The 13,524-nt window shown below is 43.4% G+C and overlaps 1 protein-coding gene across 5 annotated transcripts in view; it reads right to left on the bottom strand.

The window, feature by feature from the left end:
• Positions 1–13,524, bottom strand: part of wnk2 (WNK lysine deficient protein kinase 2) — a 109,568-nt gene that overhangs the window by 10,547 nt on the left and 85,497 nt on the right. For 2 of the 5 annotated variants that reach the window (XM_061932310.2, XM_061932314.2), the window contains exons 20-25: positions 10,953–11,010; positions 10,806–10,870; positions 10,090–10,670; positions 5,209–5,441; positions 4,913–5,140; positions 4,695–4,793 (exon numbers count right to left, since the gene is read on the bottom strand). In XM_061932310.2, the coding sequence (XP_061788294.2) occupies positions 4,695–4,793; positions 4,913–5,140; positions 5,209–5,441; positions 10,090–10,670; positions 10,806–10,870; positions 10,953–11,010 (1,264 nt within the window). The remainder of the gene's footprint in view (positions 1–4,694; positions 4,794–4,912; positions 5,141–5,208; positions 5,442–10,089; positions 10,671–10,805; positions 10,871–10,952; positions 11,011–13,524) is intronic. The other 3 variants (XM_061932313.2, XM_061932315.2, XM_061932311.2) reach the window with 2 other exon arrangements.

The following is a 13,524-nucleotide window of genomic DNA, read 5'->3' on the forward strand; positions in this document are numbered from 1 at the left end:
GCTAAGAGGCAGAAAACGAAACTCAAACAAAAAGGCAAAGCGCTACCTTGGTTTTAATATGCCCCGCTTTTTGCAGTTGATAAAGAAGGTGAGAAACACGGTCAAATTTTTCATTTGTCAATTCTGCCATGTACAACGATCACCCTCTTTTGTTGAGAATCATGTGTTTGTTAGTTAGCAACAAAACAAAAAATAGTACCGGTAGTTGGATTTTAATGAAACTTTTAGGAAATGTCAGAAATGGGATAAGGAACAACTGATTGGATTTTGGTGGTGATCAAAATTATTTAAACTACTTTAAATTATGTTTTGATTTTGTGGCTCACTTTTGTGTCTGTATGTTACCAGCCTGCCTCCACCCACAGAGACAAAGAGAGTGGCTGACTGACAAAAGGGTTCACTCCGTTTATTTATTTTTGCTATTGATAGCTCAAAAGTGTATATGCAGATTTTGTCAAAACTTTCAGGTAATGCCAAAAATTAGCTGAAGAACAAGTGATTACATTTTTAGACTGATCGGATCATTTCTACCACGTTAATTACGAGGCTCAACTTCTCTGTGGTGTATGCTATTGTATCCACCAGCAGAGACAAAGAGAGTGGATCACTGACAAGAGTGTTCACTCCATTTTCACTGGAAACTCAATTTCCCAACTGATTGCAGCTGAGATAGGCTCGAGCACCCCCCGTGTCCCCGAAAGGGACAAGCAGTAGAAAATGGATGGATTGCACAAACTTTCCGTTTTACGAACCGCAGACCAAATTTAAATATGCTTTGGAGTACGAACATTGTCTCTGTGTACGAGTGCTTCATTTTTAAAGTTTTGCTAGGTCAATAGAGTCCAAAGAAAGCAATGGACAAGCGATGTGTGGTTGGAAACATTCAGGAAGTATCCACAGCTTTGTTGACGCTGCCTCTCCCCAGCGCCCCGCTGCGGACAAAGATGATCAACCAACAAGGTAAAGTGGATGAAATGTTTTATTCTTAATCATTGTAGCAACATGGCTCTTACAGTTAAGGGGTTTTGTGATTTCAAACTGTGAGTGCACCGCAAGGCTAGTGACAGTGTGTGTGCGTATCGGCAGGGAGGCTAAAAGTGAGGAAAGTTCAGCTCGTTGTTGTTTTGACTTTGTTTTCAGACAGAGAGTTCATTCATCACCTCCTTGTAATGTTGCTTTGATATACAGTACTGTGTAGTGCTCTATATTGGGAATGCTCCAAAAAATGGATTTACATCCAAAACGCTATATTTATTTATTTATTATGATTCTAAATCGTTCATAATCATATATATATATATATATATATATATATATATATATATATATATATATATATATATATATATATATATACAGTATACATGTGTGTTTGTGTGTGTGTGTGTGTGTGTGTTAAGAAGATGTTTGGATTAAAAACATCAAACAACTTATATTGATAATATTCCATCCATCCATTCATCTTCTTCCGCTTATCTAAGTTCGGGTCGCGGGGGCAGTATCCTAAGCAAAGAAGCCCAAACTTCCCTCTCCCCAGCCACTTCGTCCAGCTCCTCCCGGGGGATCTCAAGGCGTTCCCAGGCCAGCCGGGAGAGATAGTCTTCCCAACGTGTCCTGGGTCTACCCCGCGGCCTCCTACCGGTGGGACGTGCCATAAACACCTCCCTAGGGAGGCGTTCGGGTGGCATCCTGACCAGATGCCCGAACCACCTCATCTGGCTCCTCTTGATGTGGAGGAGCAGCGGCTTTACTTTGAGATCCTCCCGGATGACAGAGCTTCTCACCCTATCTCCACCCGGCGGAGGAAGCTCATTTCGGCCGCTTGTACCCGCGATCTTGTCCTTTCGGTCATAACCCAAAGCTCATGACCATAGGTGAGAATGGGAACGTAGATCGACCGGTATATTGAGAGCTTTGCCTTCCGGCTCAGCTCCTTCTTCACCACAACGGATCGATACAGCGTCTGCATTACTGAAGATGCCGCACCGATCCGCCTGTCGATCTCACGATCCACTCTTCCCTCACTCGTGGACAAGACTCTGAGGGACTTGAACTCCTCCACTTGGGGCAGTGTCTCCTCCCCAATCAGGAGATGGCACTCCACCCTTTTTCGGGCGAGAACCATGGACTCTGACTTGGAGGTGCTGATTCTCATCCCAGTCGCTTCACTTTTGATATTATTATTATTATTGTTATTATTATTATTATTATTATTATTATTGATACTGTTGCTTTGATACATTTTTGGTTTACTTTTTTTTAGCTTTTTTTTCCTTTTGTATTTATTAAGAATTGCATTTTTATGTCTTCTCAATTGCTTTGTAAAATTCTATCCTATGTATGGACAAGCGGTACAAAATGGATGGATGGATGGATGTATTGTAAAGCTGGGATTGTTTTGGGTTTTTTTTGGATCGATTTTTGTAAAAAAAATACTATTTTTTAAAGGCGGCCAACACGAGCGAATAAGTCGTAAGTCAGCAGCCAAGAAGAGCTTTTATAACCTGTAACCTGTTTTGAAGCGTTTTTATCATCATTTATACACCAAATAATATATTACGAAAGTCTTGCTGAATCAAAAATTTATTCTGAATCGAATTGTCGCCACAAGAATTAAATCAAAGATTCCAGCCTTTACTTTATATTGTATTCAAAGTGTACAAACATTTGCTAAAATATGGACTTTTGTAGAGGCTGGAACCCATTATTACTCATGTTTAGTTTTTTTGGCGTTTTACTTTTGTTGCTGTATGTAAAAATGACGCCTCTGAAGTGGCAGCTGGTTGCAGCAGCTCTGTGTGTTTTGTTATGTCCTCCCGTGTGTACCAGTAGAGTGGAAAAACAAGTTGCCTCTATATTATAGCTATTATCATATATATCTGATTTATGACACCGGAAGACTTATAAAGTTTGCGAATAAATCAATAGGATCAAAATAGTATCAATCTCACGGAGATTCCCGAGCCATTTTCAGAGATAATGAGGAAGCCAGTAAAGTGATTGTGTGACGTAAAAGTAGGAACCGCAGACCCCTTTCCCATCAACAACAATGCAAATCATGCAGACTTTGTGAGAGCCAACATCGACTACTTTGGGAAAAATGATGATCCATAACCCTATATTGTTGATCTTGAATATAATGAGGATGAGCTCCCAAGTTTAGAAGCTAAACAAATCCATCTTTAGTGAAGCACTAAGCATCATGTAGCAGTATTGCTAAGTGCTAAACAAGAAATACAAACTATAAAAATGATAAAACTATAGCTTACTGTACTATGTCTGCTCTCACTGTGATGACGACTGATATGATGTTCATCTCTTTTAGATGAAGAATTAACCTTGATCAACACAAAGGGTTAACAGGAAAAAGTCTCCCTGCAGACACTGTTTTCGGTTATGTGTGTGTTTGTCTCCATCTCGAGGTATAAACTGAATGTAACAGATGAACAACTTCTAGATGTATGACTAAATCCACCTATTATTCAGATGAAAGGCATAAATTAATAATTTAGAATAACTTTGATGAGCCGAGACGCAATGATGTGGGAGCAGCAAGACATCACTGTCGGCTCGCAGCAAAAGCAGCAGTGGACTACTTAGCTGTCTGTATAATTGCGCAGCAAAGAAAATAGTCAGTCTGCGTCAGCGCCTATAAAACAACATCGCTAATATTTGGTTAATATTCACGTCACGATATGTATAAGTGTATTGTTGGCGGGTTTTGTATGGTTTTTTAGAGGGTTTTGTGGGCGAAATAGAACCCTAACCCATTGTTAGTGGACTTATTACGTATTAATTTATTTACGACTTAGAACGAATTAAAAAAAAAGAAAACAAATGTGTCTGATATAAGGATTGTCAATGATAGACAGCGCAACAACTAATTTTTGCACATTTCCAGTATGACTTATTTGATACTATGGTCAGAGTGCTAAAGTGTTACTCCAGTGACGTCAATCTCCAGAAATTCCATCCATCCATTTTCTACCGCTTATTCCCTTTGGGGTCGCGGGGGGCGCTGGAGCCTATCTCAGCTACAATCGGGCGGAAGGCGGGGTACACCCTGGACAAGTCGCCACCTACTTCGAGCGTAATATTCAAAATGTCTGACTGAATTGGTGGCATTCTGTGATGTTTAAACTGTGTTTTTACATAGTTTACGGATTCTAAATACAAATGGATATAGTTTCATGGATACAATGAAACACCATTAAGCACATAAAGTCAACTTGTTTTCCCACTCTACTGTTCCCCTCTTGTTTTAATGTTTTTTTTTACCTTTTAGTTTAAAACCCTTTGGGACTGCGCAAACGTAACCTAAGGGGGCAGTTTTGGGGTCTTCACCCAAACCTTAATAGCCCTCCCCACTTCAACCTCATTGTGATAAATCAAGGTCGCACTGTGTTTAAAGGGATTATTTCCTATTCAGAGATAGTCAGAGCTATGAGTGTTTTTCTAGTTCTCAATAAAGTCTGTTTTGTGTTATATTTTTTGGTGTCCAGAAGGAATTTATTGGTCTTGCATTATTTTTTTATGGGAAGAATTGCTTCGGTTCAGTTTTCGTCAGATCTTTCGGAAGGGATTGCAGATGAAAAAAACCGAGGTAGCACTTTTACATTGAGCAAAACAGAAGTAGAGTTGAAAAAGTGCAGAAGAGACACAAAGAGTGAAGCTATGCAGGAAGAGATACAAACAGATAGATAAAGGCACAGGCCCACTGAGAAATCTAGCTCGGGGCTTGCTACTGGATTTATAGGTCACTCTCTCAGACGGTTGAGGGTGATTAGACCAGCCTGGAAAGGAGTATAATCAAAGAAGGGAGAAGACGTTACAGTGAGAAGAGCAGACGGGAAATCAAACTCTCATTTAGGAAGTGCCGCCATGTTGTAATACCAGTATTGTTGGCACTCACCTTGTCCTAGCGGCGCTTGTGCACTGGTGCCATCTCCATACAGTCCCGCGTAAATGTTATCCGTCGACAAGGAGCCCTTGAGGGAGCAGGGCTGCTGAGTCTGCACGGGTTCCGAGGCTGAGCTGGGTAAGTGACCGGTGCAAGAGCGGGCCCCACCCTGAGTGGCGATGGACCCCCTGGCTGGAGATCCGTTTAAGCTCACAGCCGTGTCACCGCTTCCTGGAGCGGCTGACGGAAATACGAGCGTCAGGAAGGCGGCAACTTTCTCGCTCGATGCGCAGCTGGGCGATACTCACCGGTTCTGCCGCAGTCGGCGCTTTTATTGGTGACGTGTCGGAACTGCTGCACCAGAGGGCTGAGCAGTTTGCCGGGTTTTAGCCTGTGCTTGCCAGACCTTTTTCTGCGTCCCACAGGCGGCGCTACGTGCGAGTACGTCAGCCCTGCGGGAGGGGCTTTCCCCAGCCGGCAATACAGCAGCTCCACCTCTCCTCGCTGGTGGGCCTGAAGCTCCGAGATCTCTCTTAGATGTCTGAGGGGAACAGAAGCAGAACCGCCATGCTCACAAACTCACTCAAAATACAGGCAGAAATTGTAATTCCTCAGATATTATATTTAATATTCAACTGTAATTATGAGAAAATGGACCACAAGTACAAAACCCAAAACCAGTGAAGTTAGCACGTAAATACAAACGGAATACAATGATTTGCAAATACTTTTCAATCTATATTCAATTGAACAGACTGCAAAGACAAGATAGTTAACGTTCGAACTGGAAAACGTTGTTATTTTTTGCAAATATTAGCTCATTTGGAATTTGATACCCAATCATGGCACCGACCTGTTCCCAATTAGCCTGTTCCCCTGTGGGATGTTCCAAATAAGTGTTTGATGAGCATTCCTCAATTTTCTCAGTCTTTTTTGCCATTTGTGCCAGCTTTTTTTAAACATGTTGCAGGCATCAAATTCAAAATGAGCTAATATTTGCAAAAATTAATATAGGTTGAAAAGGATTAGCAAATCATTGTATTTTGTTTTTATTTACGAATTACACAACGTGCCAACTTCACTGGTTTTGCGTTTTGTATATTGTACACAGCAGCAAATCCCGGTAAGGAGCAAATCTCTTAGTCAGCATGCTGATGACAGTACGACAAATGTAACACGCATGATTTACACACATAACTGCTGGACACTAACATACTTTAGCTACTGCCATCTTGTGGGGTTAATGAAAACTACATCATGGGGTTGCCTACAGCCACAACTGTCAATAACCTAGTGGTACCTCGGAATACGAGTTGATTTGGTTCTGTGACGCAGCTCGTATCTTGAAAAAACTTGTATTGCGAAACAACGTCGCCCATTGAAATGAATTAAAATCCATTTATTTGGTGCCTGGCCTCCCCAAAACGGGGAAAGTTGAACATGTAACATGACTTTTGAAAATAAAAATAAACTTTTAGATGAGAAATATTATATAAAGCAACACAATAGAATGTACTACAAACAACTGCTGTAGATTAATGAAGTAATGTAATCATAATGTACAGTATTTACGTTGGATAGTGGACTTCTACAGTATCTGCTTCAAGGTGTTTTTACGTCAAACACACCATCAGCGGAATCTCCATATTTTCATGGACAAATGTCCACTGTTTAGATATTATTTTAACATCCTTGGCTGGCGTTACCAATTCTCTATGTTTCAGTATGGTGCAGACTAGCAGTGATACACTCTAACCGCTTAACCAAGTCTGCTAAACGCTCGGCCTTATTTTTGATGATTTTGTTCTTTAATTAAATTAATATCGTCAGCTTTTTCTTCTCAGTGCTGACCTTCACACTCACTTTCTTCATCCCCACGGTCGGAAAAACAAACATGTGTCGATCTCTAGCTATAAACTAATGCTAGTCGTGTTTTGGTCGGATCTTACTGGGTTCACTTTCGCTACGGCAACTAGCGGTGGGGAGGGTCGTAACCAAAAGCATAACAATTAGCCGGGGGACAGCTTGTGTCCTGAAAAACTCATATGCTGGAGCACTCGTATCCCACTGTAATGTGTTTTTAGATCCGTCAGTTGTTTGCTTTTCCATCACGCTACACTTAGCTACATACCGGCCGACTATGGGAGACTTAGCATTTATCTGCATAAAGCTGTTAATTGAATATCTGGTGATGTTCTTGTGACATCAAGATGACATCGCCACAATTATCACTTTGCCTTTGTCGTCCTTTATTTTGATATCCAAAACCCCCGGAAAGCAGCGGGACCTGATGACATTCCGGTCAAGGTGCTTAAGGGATGTGCAGACCAGCTGGCTGGGGTTCTCACAGACATCTTCAACATCTCGCTGACCCAGGCTGTGGTACCATCATGTTTTAAGACGGCCACAATCATCCCAGTGCCAAAAAAACCTACAATCTCCTCCCTCAATGATTATCGCCCCGTTGCACTCACCCCCATCATAATGAAGTGCTTCGAGAGGCTGTTAAAGGAATACATTGTCTACAAACTTCCCCCCACATTCGACCCATACCAGGTTGCTTATCGCCCTAACCGCTCCACAGAGGACGCCATCTCCTCTGCACTCCACCTGAGCTTAGAACATCTGGAAGGAAAGGACACACACGTGCGGATGTTGTTTCTGGACTTCAGCTCAGCATTGAACACCATCATCCCGCAGCATTTGGTGAGCAAACTGACCCTCCTTAGATTCAGTACCCCCCTATGCAACTGGCTGCTTGACTTCTTCACAGACAGACCCCAATCTGTGAGAGTGGGCAACAACACCTCCAGTGCCATCTCTCTGAACACCGGCTCCCCCCAGGGCTGCGTCCTGAGTCCGCTGCTGTTCACGTTGATGACCCATGACTGCTGCGCCAGGTCCACTACTAACCACATTGTGAAGTATGCGGACGACACAACAGTAGTGGGCCTCATCCGTGACAACAACGACATGGACTACAGGGAAGAGGTGAAACATCTGGTTGACTGGTGCAGAACCAACAACCTGGTCCTGAACGTCTCCAAGACCAAGGAGATCATCGTTGACTTCAGGAAGCACCAGTCCAGCCACGCTCTACTCTTCATCAACGGCACAGCGGTGGAAATGGTAAGCAGCACCAAGTTCCTGGGGGTGCAGATAACTGACAATATAACCTGGTCCCTACACACCGGAGCTCTTGTAAAAAGAGCTCAGCAGCGCATGCACTTTTTGCGTCGGATGAAAAGAGCACAGCTCCGTCCCCCCGTTCTCACCACATTCTACAGAGGCACTATAGAGAGCCTATTGACCAACAGCATCTCTGGACTGGAGCCTGCAGTGCCTCAGACTGGAAGTCTCTGCAGAGAGTGGTGAGGACGGCGGGGAAAAGATCATCAAGACTCCTCTTCCTCCTATCCAGGAGATCGCAAAAAGACGCTGCCTGACCAGGGCTCAGAAAATCTGCAAAGACTACTCTCACCTCCACCAAGAACTGTTTTCACTGCTGGACTCTAGAAAGAGGTTCCGCAGCCTTCGAAGCAGAACCTCCAGGTTCTGTAACAGCTTCTTCCCTCAGGCCGTAAGACTCTTGAACGCATCATATCATCATTATCCCCTCAACTCCCCCCAAAATGGATTAACTCGCTGGAATAAAAAAGACAATATAACATACATCCATAAACGTGGACGCATATGAAAAAGTGCAATATATTTATCTGTACATTAACCTATTTATTTATTCATATCTGCACCTTATTGCTTTTTAATCCCGCACTACCATGAGCTAATGCAACGAAATTCCGTTCTTATCTGTACTGTAAAGTTCAAATTTGAATGACAATAAAAGGAAGTCTAAGTCTAAGTCTAAGTCTAAAATGTTAGAAAACTAAATCTCCACCAACCTTACCTTTAAACCCAGTGGCGGGCCGTGCATTTTTCACCTAGGCCTTCAGTGATGTCCTACTTAGTCCGACTTCACCTCTCAAAATACTGTAATTTATGTCACCGCATGGACACGACTGGAGATACTATACAGAAACACACTTGCACACTACTTCGTATTGGAACCCCTCAACAGTGTACAAAACGGTACATTTTTTGGCACATTTAACATTCAATAAAACCGTTTCAGCAATTAAAGCATATCTTACGTTGTACTGTCAACATTTTAAAAATTGTAAAAAACAAATGAAACATGAAAAAATTAAGAAATAAAATATTTGATCTCACAATTTGTCGACACCGTATAAGCCAGTGGTACCGCTCGTAGTTGGTTACTTTGAGTGAAAGTGGCGGGCAAACCATTTCACCGCCGGGATAGCTTCCGATCTCGGCCGACCTCGTCTCACAAGATGTAGTTTCTCTTAAGTATCTTTCTTGAAAATGGCCTTGCAAATATATATCTGCCACCTAATCAACATTTTGCTCTCCTTCTTTGTGAGTACGGGTGCGTTTTCTGTGGCTTTCTATGGCTCGTATGGCTCCAGTGCCATTTCCTGTTTTCGCAACTTGTGATTGGATACTCACTTGGGACTCCCAAGTGAGTATCCAATCACAGCGTGAGGCCAGCTAGAAGGCCTTACTGACAACAACTCGTGATCTAATTGGCTATGGCAACTGTCTATCAACCGTATGTGTCCGTTCACAGCGCACAGACGTCCGCATTGTTGATTCTGAAGGCCCCGGGCAGATTTGGTCCAGCATGGCAACACAAACTAGCTGAATTCTGATTGGATACAAACTCTAACCTAAAAACAACAGCACTGGAAAGAGCATAATATGACATGAAGAGAATATGAATCATTTTAGATATTTAGGGAAAGTAAATAAAAAATTACTTTTATTATATCCTTAATTATGGTCATGATTTCTGGTTATGCTAGGCCAGCTTGCTGGCCCTGACCACTGCTTAAACCCCCTATTTCTTTGCTATCTTTTCATATTTTTCTACATTTTGTAAAAAGGCTAAAATTAACATTAAACCTTTTAATAAAAATAAAAAAAGCTATGTGTTATTAGTTATTATTAAAATTGAAGCATTTTCTCTTAACATTGTGCCTTTTTTGCTTGACTTTTTCCACGGCTCATTGGTTGGGGTCAATCAAACCCCCAAACCTGATTCCTTTGAGCCTACAGCAACGCTGCCCTAACCCTGAATGCTGATAAGACAAAAAAGAAGAGATGCTTACTTCTCCCTCAGTCTCTGAAGTTCTCTCTTCATGTCGGAGTCCTCCATCTCGGAGTCATTATCGCTGCTGGCGTAGGCAGAACCGGGCAAGCCTCCACGCCTGCTTGGAGAATCGGAACTCTGCACGCTGCTGCTGCGCCCCGAACGTCTGAGGAAGGCCACCGCCCTCTTCATCAGGTCGCTTCCTCTTCGCTCGGAGCGAGCGCGTTGACTCGGGGTGGCCGGGGCCGCCTTAGCCGGGCTACTCTCCGCCCCCGAGTCGGAGGAGAGGGAGCGAGCGTGAACTGTGATGTCCACGGGCACGGACGCTGAGGCGACGGGGTGAGGCAAGGTGTTCTGATTCGCCACAGAGGGAGGCGTGTCCAGGTAGAAGTCAGGAGGGGCGGAGTAACGGCTGCAGCGCGTTCTCTGCGTGAAGTCGTCCTCGGTGCTGACCACAGAGAAACGCCCGATGGTGGTGGAGGGAGTCATGGCCTCGGTGGGACCATTGAAACCTGCAGGGTGCACTGGTGAGGCGACGCTGCTCCAGCTCCTCTGCTTCACGTCTCGCTTGTTGGCCACGTCAGGAGGAGCCGAGATGATCTGACAGAAGACGAGAAAAAAAAAGCTGAGTGTAAGCGTTTAAACACATCCATCCATCCATCCATTTTCTACCGCTTATCCCTTTCGGGGTCGCGGGGGGCGCTGGAGACACAAAACATGATATTCCATACACACCTTAAACCGGCCTCTTGCCCCAGAACAGGAGACAGAATGAGGGACGTGTCTTTTTGAATGCGAAGCTGTAGATCATAGAACGTAGAAATAATAAGTAAAGAAATTCAAAAACATTTTCTTTCATAAATGATGTTGAGACATACTTACCACACACAGCAGAGTCACTTAGAGTGCTCAAGCTATCCATTCTCTCTGGAATTTGTGGCTAAACGAAACAATAACAGTAAAAAACAAACAATACAGTTATTTTTTTACAAAAAAGTGACCAAAATATAGAAGTTGTACACATTATAAAATATATTAGATCAGGGGCCCATTGGTTCCGGTTCGTCGTGAGTGACTGCTCGCTGTTGCTGCTGCGAAAAAGCTAAGTATCGTTCTATCTGTGTGCTTTTAATTGTTTTGCAGCTTTCTTTACTACTTCCCAAACATATGTAGTAGTCCTATTTAACTTCAAATCACCCGATCTCTGTCTCACCACCCCTTCCTCAGCTAGCTAGCTGCTAAGCTAACAAAGCTAGCGCGGAGAAAGGCGGCGCCGGTCGGAAGGAATCTACTCCCCACACATCGCAACCACCACTTCCCTGAAGACAGCAGGAACTTCACTCGGTGACAGAAAATACCGTGAGTATGGCTTCCTGCGCTTTGTGCACCTTACTCGTGAATAGGCTGGACCTGCTAGAGGGCCGTGTCCGCCAGTTAGAGCAGAGTAATCTCGTAACTTTAGATGTTGCGGACACATCTGCTAGGGTTATCTGTAGCGAGCTAACTAGCCCAGTTTATAGCAGTCCTAAGCGGCCTATAAGCTACGGTGAATCGGTTGAGACGCATAATAGATTTAGCCCTTTAGCTAGTCCTACACCCCAGTCTACCGGGCACCAGACCTTAGTCATAGGGGACTCCATCACCCAAAACATAAAGCTTAGCAAACCAGCCACAATTAAGTGTATTTCCGGGGCCAGAGCACTTGATATTGAAGCTAATCTTAGGGAGCTAACTCGCAACAGGCCTAGTAAACACGTACGACAGGCTAATCGCACCACTAGTTATGCGAACATAGTTGTACACGTTGGCTCCAATGACACTAGGATGAGACAGTCAGAGATTACGAAGAGAAACATAGCCAGGACTTGTGATCTCGCTAGAAAGATGTCCAGGCATCGAGTAATTGTCTCTGGCCCCCTAACCTGCGAGAGGCAATGATGAGAGATATTGCAGATTAGTCTCGCTTAACAAGTGGCTGGCTAGCTTCTGTAGACAACAGGGACTAACGTTTATTGATAATTGGCCCTCTTTCTGGGGCAAACCAGGCTTGCTGATGAGAGACGGCCTTCACCCTAACCAGGAAGGCGCCATCATCCTGTCTAGACACACAGATTTCTGTTTGAGTCACACTTGACTAACTACACTAGAGCAAGCCCGGTCACAGGCAATTACAGAGTCTGCTAGTCCGGGTGAGGAGTCAGTTAAGCTAGAACTAGCCAGCGTCAGGCTGGATAATCCCTGCACACATAGCAATTCTCTTAGAATAATACACAACTCACATAATATTTTTTCTGTAGTGACTGTGTCAGAGGTAGACATGCATTCTACTGAGGTGGCAAATTATGATGCGTTCAGTTTATCGCAGCACCAAGCAAACAATCTGAAAATTCCCGTCATATCAATTCTTAGATATGGTCGAAATTATTTAAAGTGCACTATGCATAATAAACGCAACATTATTAATATTGCTACTACGGATAATTTCAATAAAAACTCCTCAAAACAGCCCACTACCTATAATATGGGCTTTTTAAACATAAGATCATTGTCTTCCAAAACGTCATTAGAGACAACAATCTTAACGTCATTGGTCTCCGCGAAACCTGGCTGAAACCAGATGATTTTTTTGCGTTGAATGAGGCATCTCCTCCTAACTATACGAATGCGCATATTGCCCGTCCCCTTAAAAGGGGTGGGGAGTCGCACTAATATACAATGAAAACTTTAACCTTACCCCTAACCTAAATAATAAATATAAATCGTTTGAGGTGCTTACTATGAGGTCTGTCACACCGCTACCTCTCTACCTGGCTGTTATCTACCGCCCCCCAGGGCCCTATTCGGACTTTATCAGTGAATTCTCAGAGTTCGTTGCTGATCTAGTGACGCACGCAGACAATATAATCATAATGGGGGACTTTAATATCCATATGAATACCCCATCGGACCCTCCATGCGTGGCGCTCCAGACTATAATTGATAGCTGTGGTCTTACACAAATAATAAATTAACCCACGCATTGCAACGGTAATACAATAGATCTAGTGCTTGTCAGGGGCGTCACCACCTCCAAAGTTATGATACTCCCGTATACTAAAGTAATGTCCGATCATTACCTTATAAAATTCGAAGTTCTGACTCATTGTCAACAAGCTAATAATAATAATAATAACTGCTATAGCAGCCGCAACATTAATGCTGCCACAACGATGACTCTTGCTGGCCTACTGCCTTCGGTAATGGCACCATTCCCAATTTATGTGGGCTCTATTGATAACCTCACTAACAACTTTAACGACGCCCTGCGCAAAACCATTGATAGTATAGCGCCGCTAAAGCTAAAAAGGGCCCCTTTAAGGTATACCCCACAGTTTACAGAAGAAACTAGCGCTCATAAATTATCATGTAGAAAGCTGGAACGCAAATGGCACGCAACTAAACTTGAGGTTTTCCA

Source organism: Nerophis lumbriciformis, linkage group LG38 (genome assembly GCF_033978685.3).
Source record: "Nerophis lumbriciformis linkage group LG38, RoL_Nlum_v2.1, whole genome shotgun sequence".
NCBI lineage: Eukaryota > Metazoa > Chordata > Actinopteri > Syngnathiformes > Syngnathidae > Nerophis > Nerophis lumbriciformis.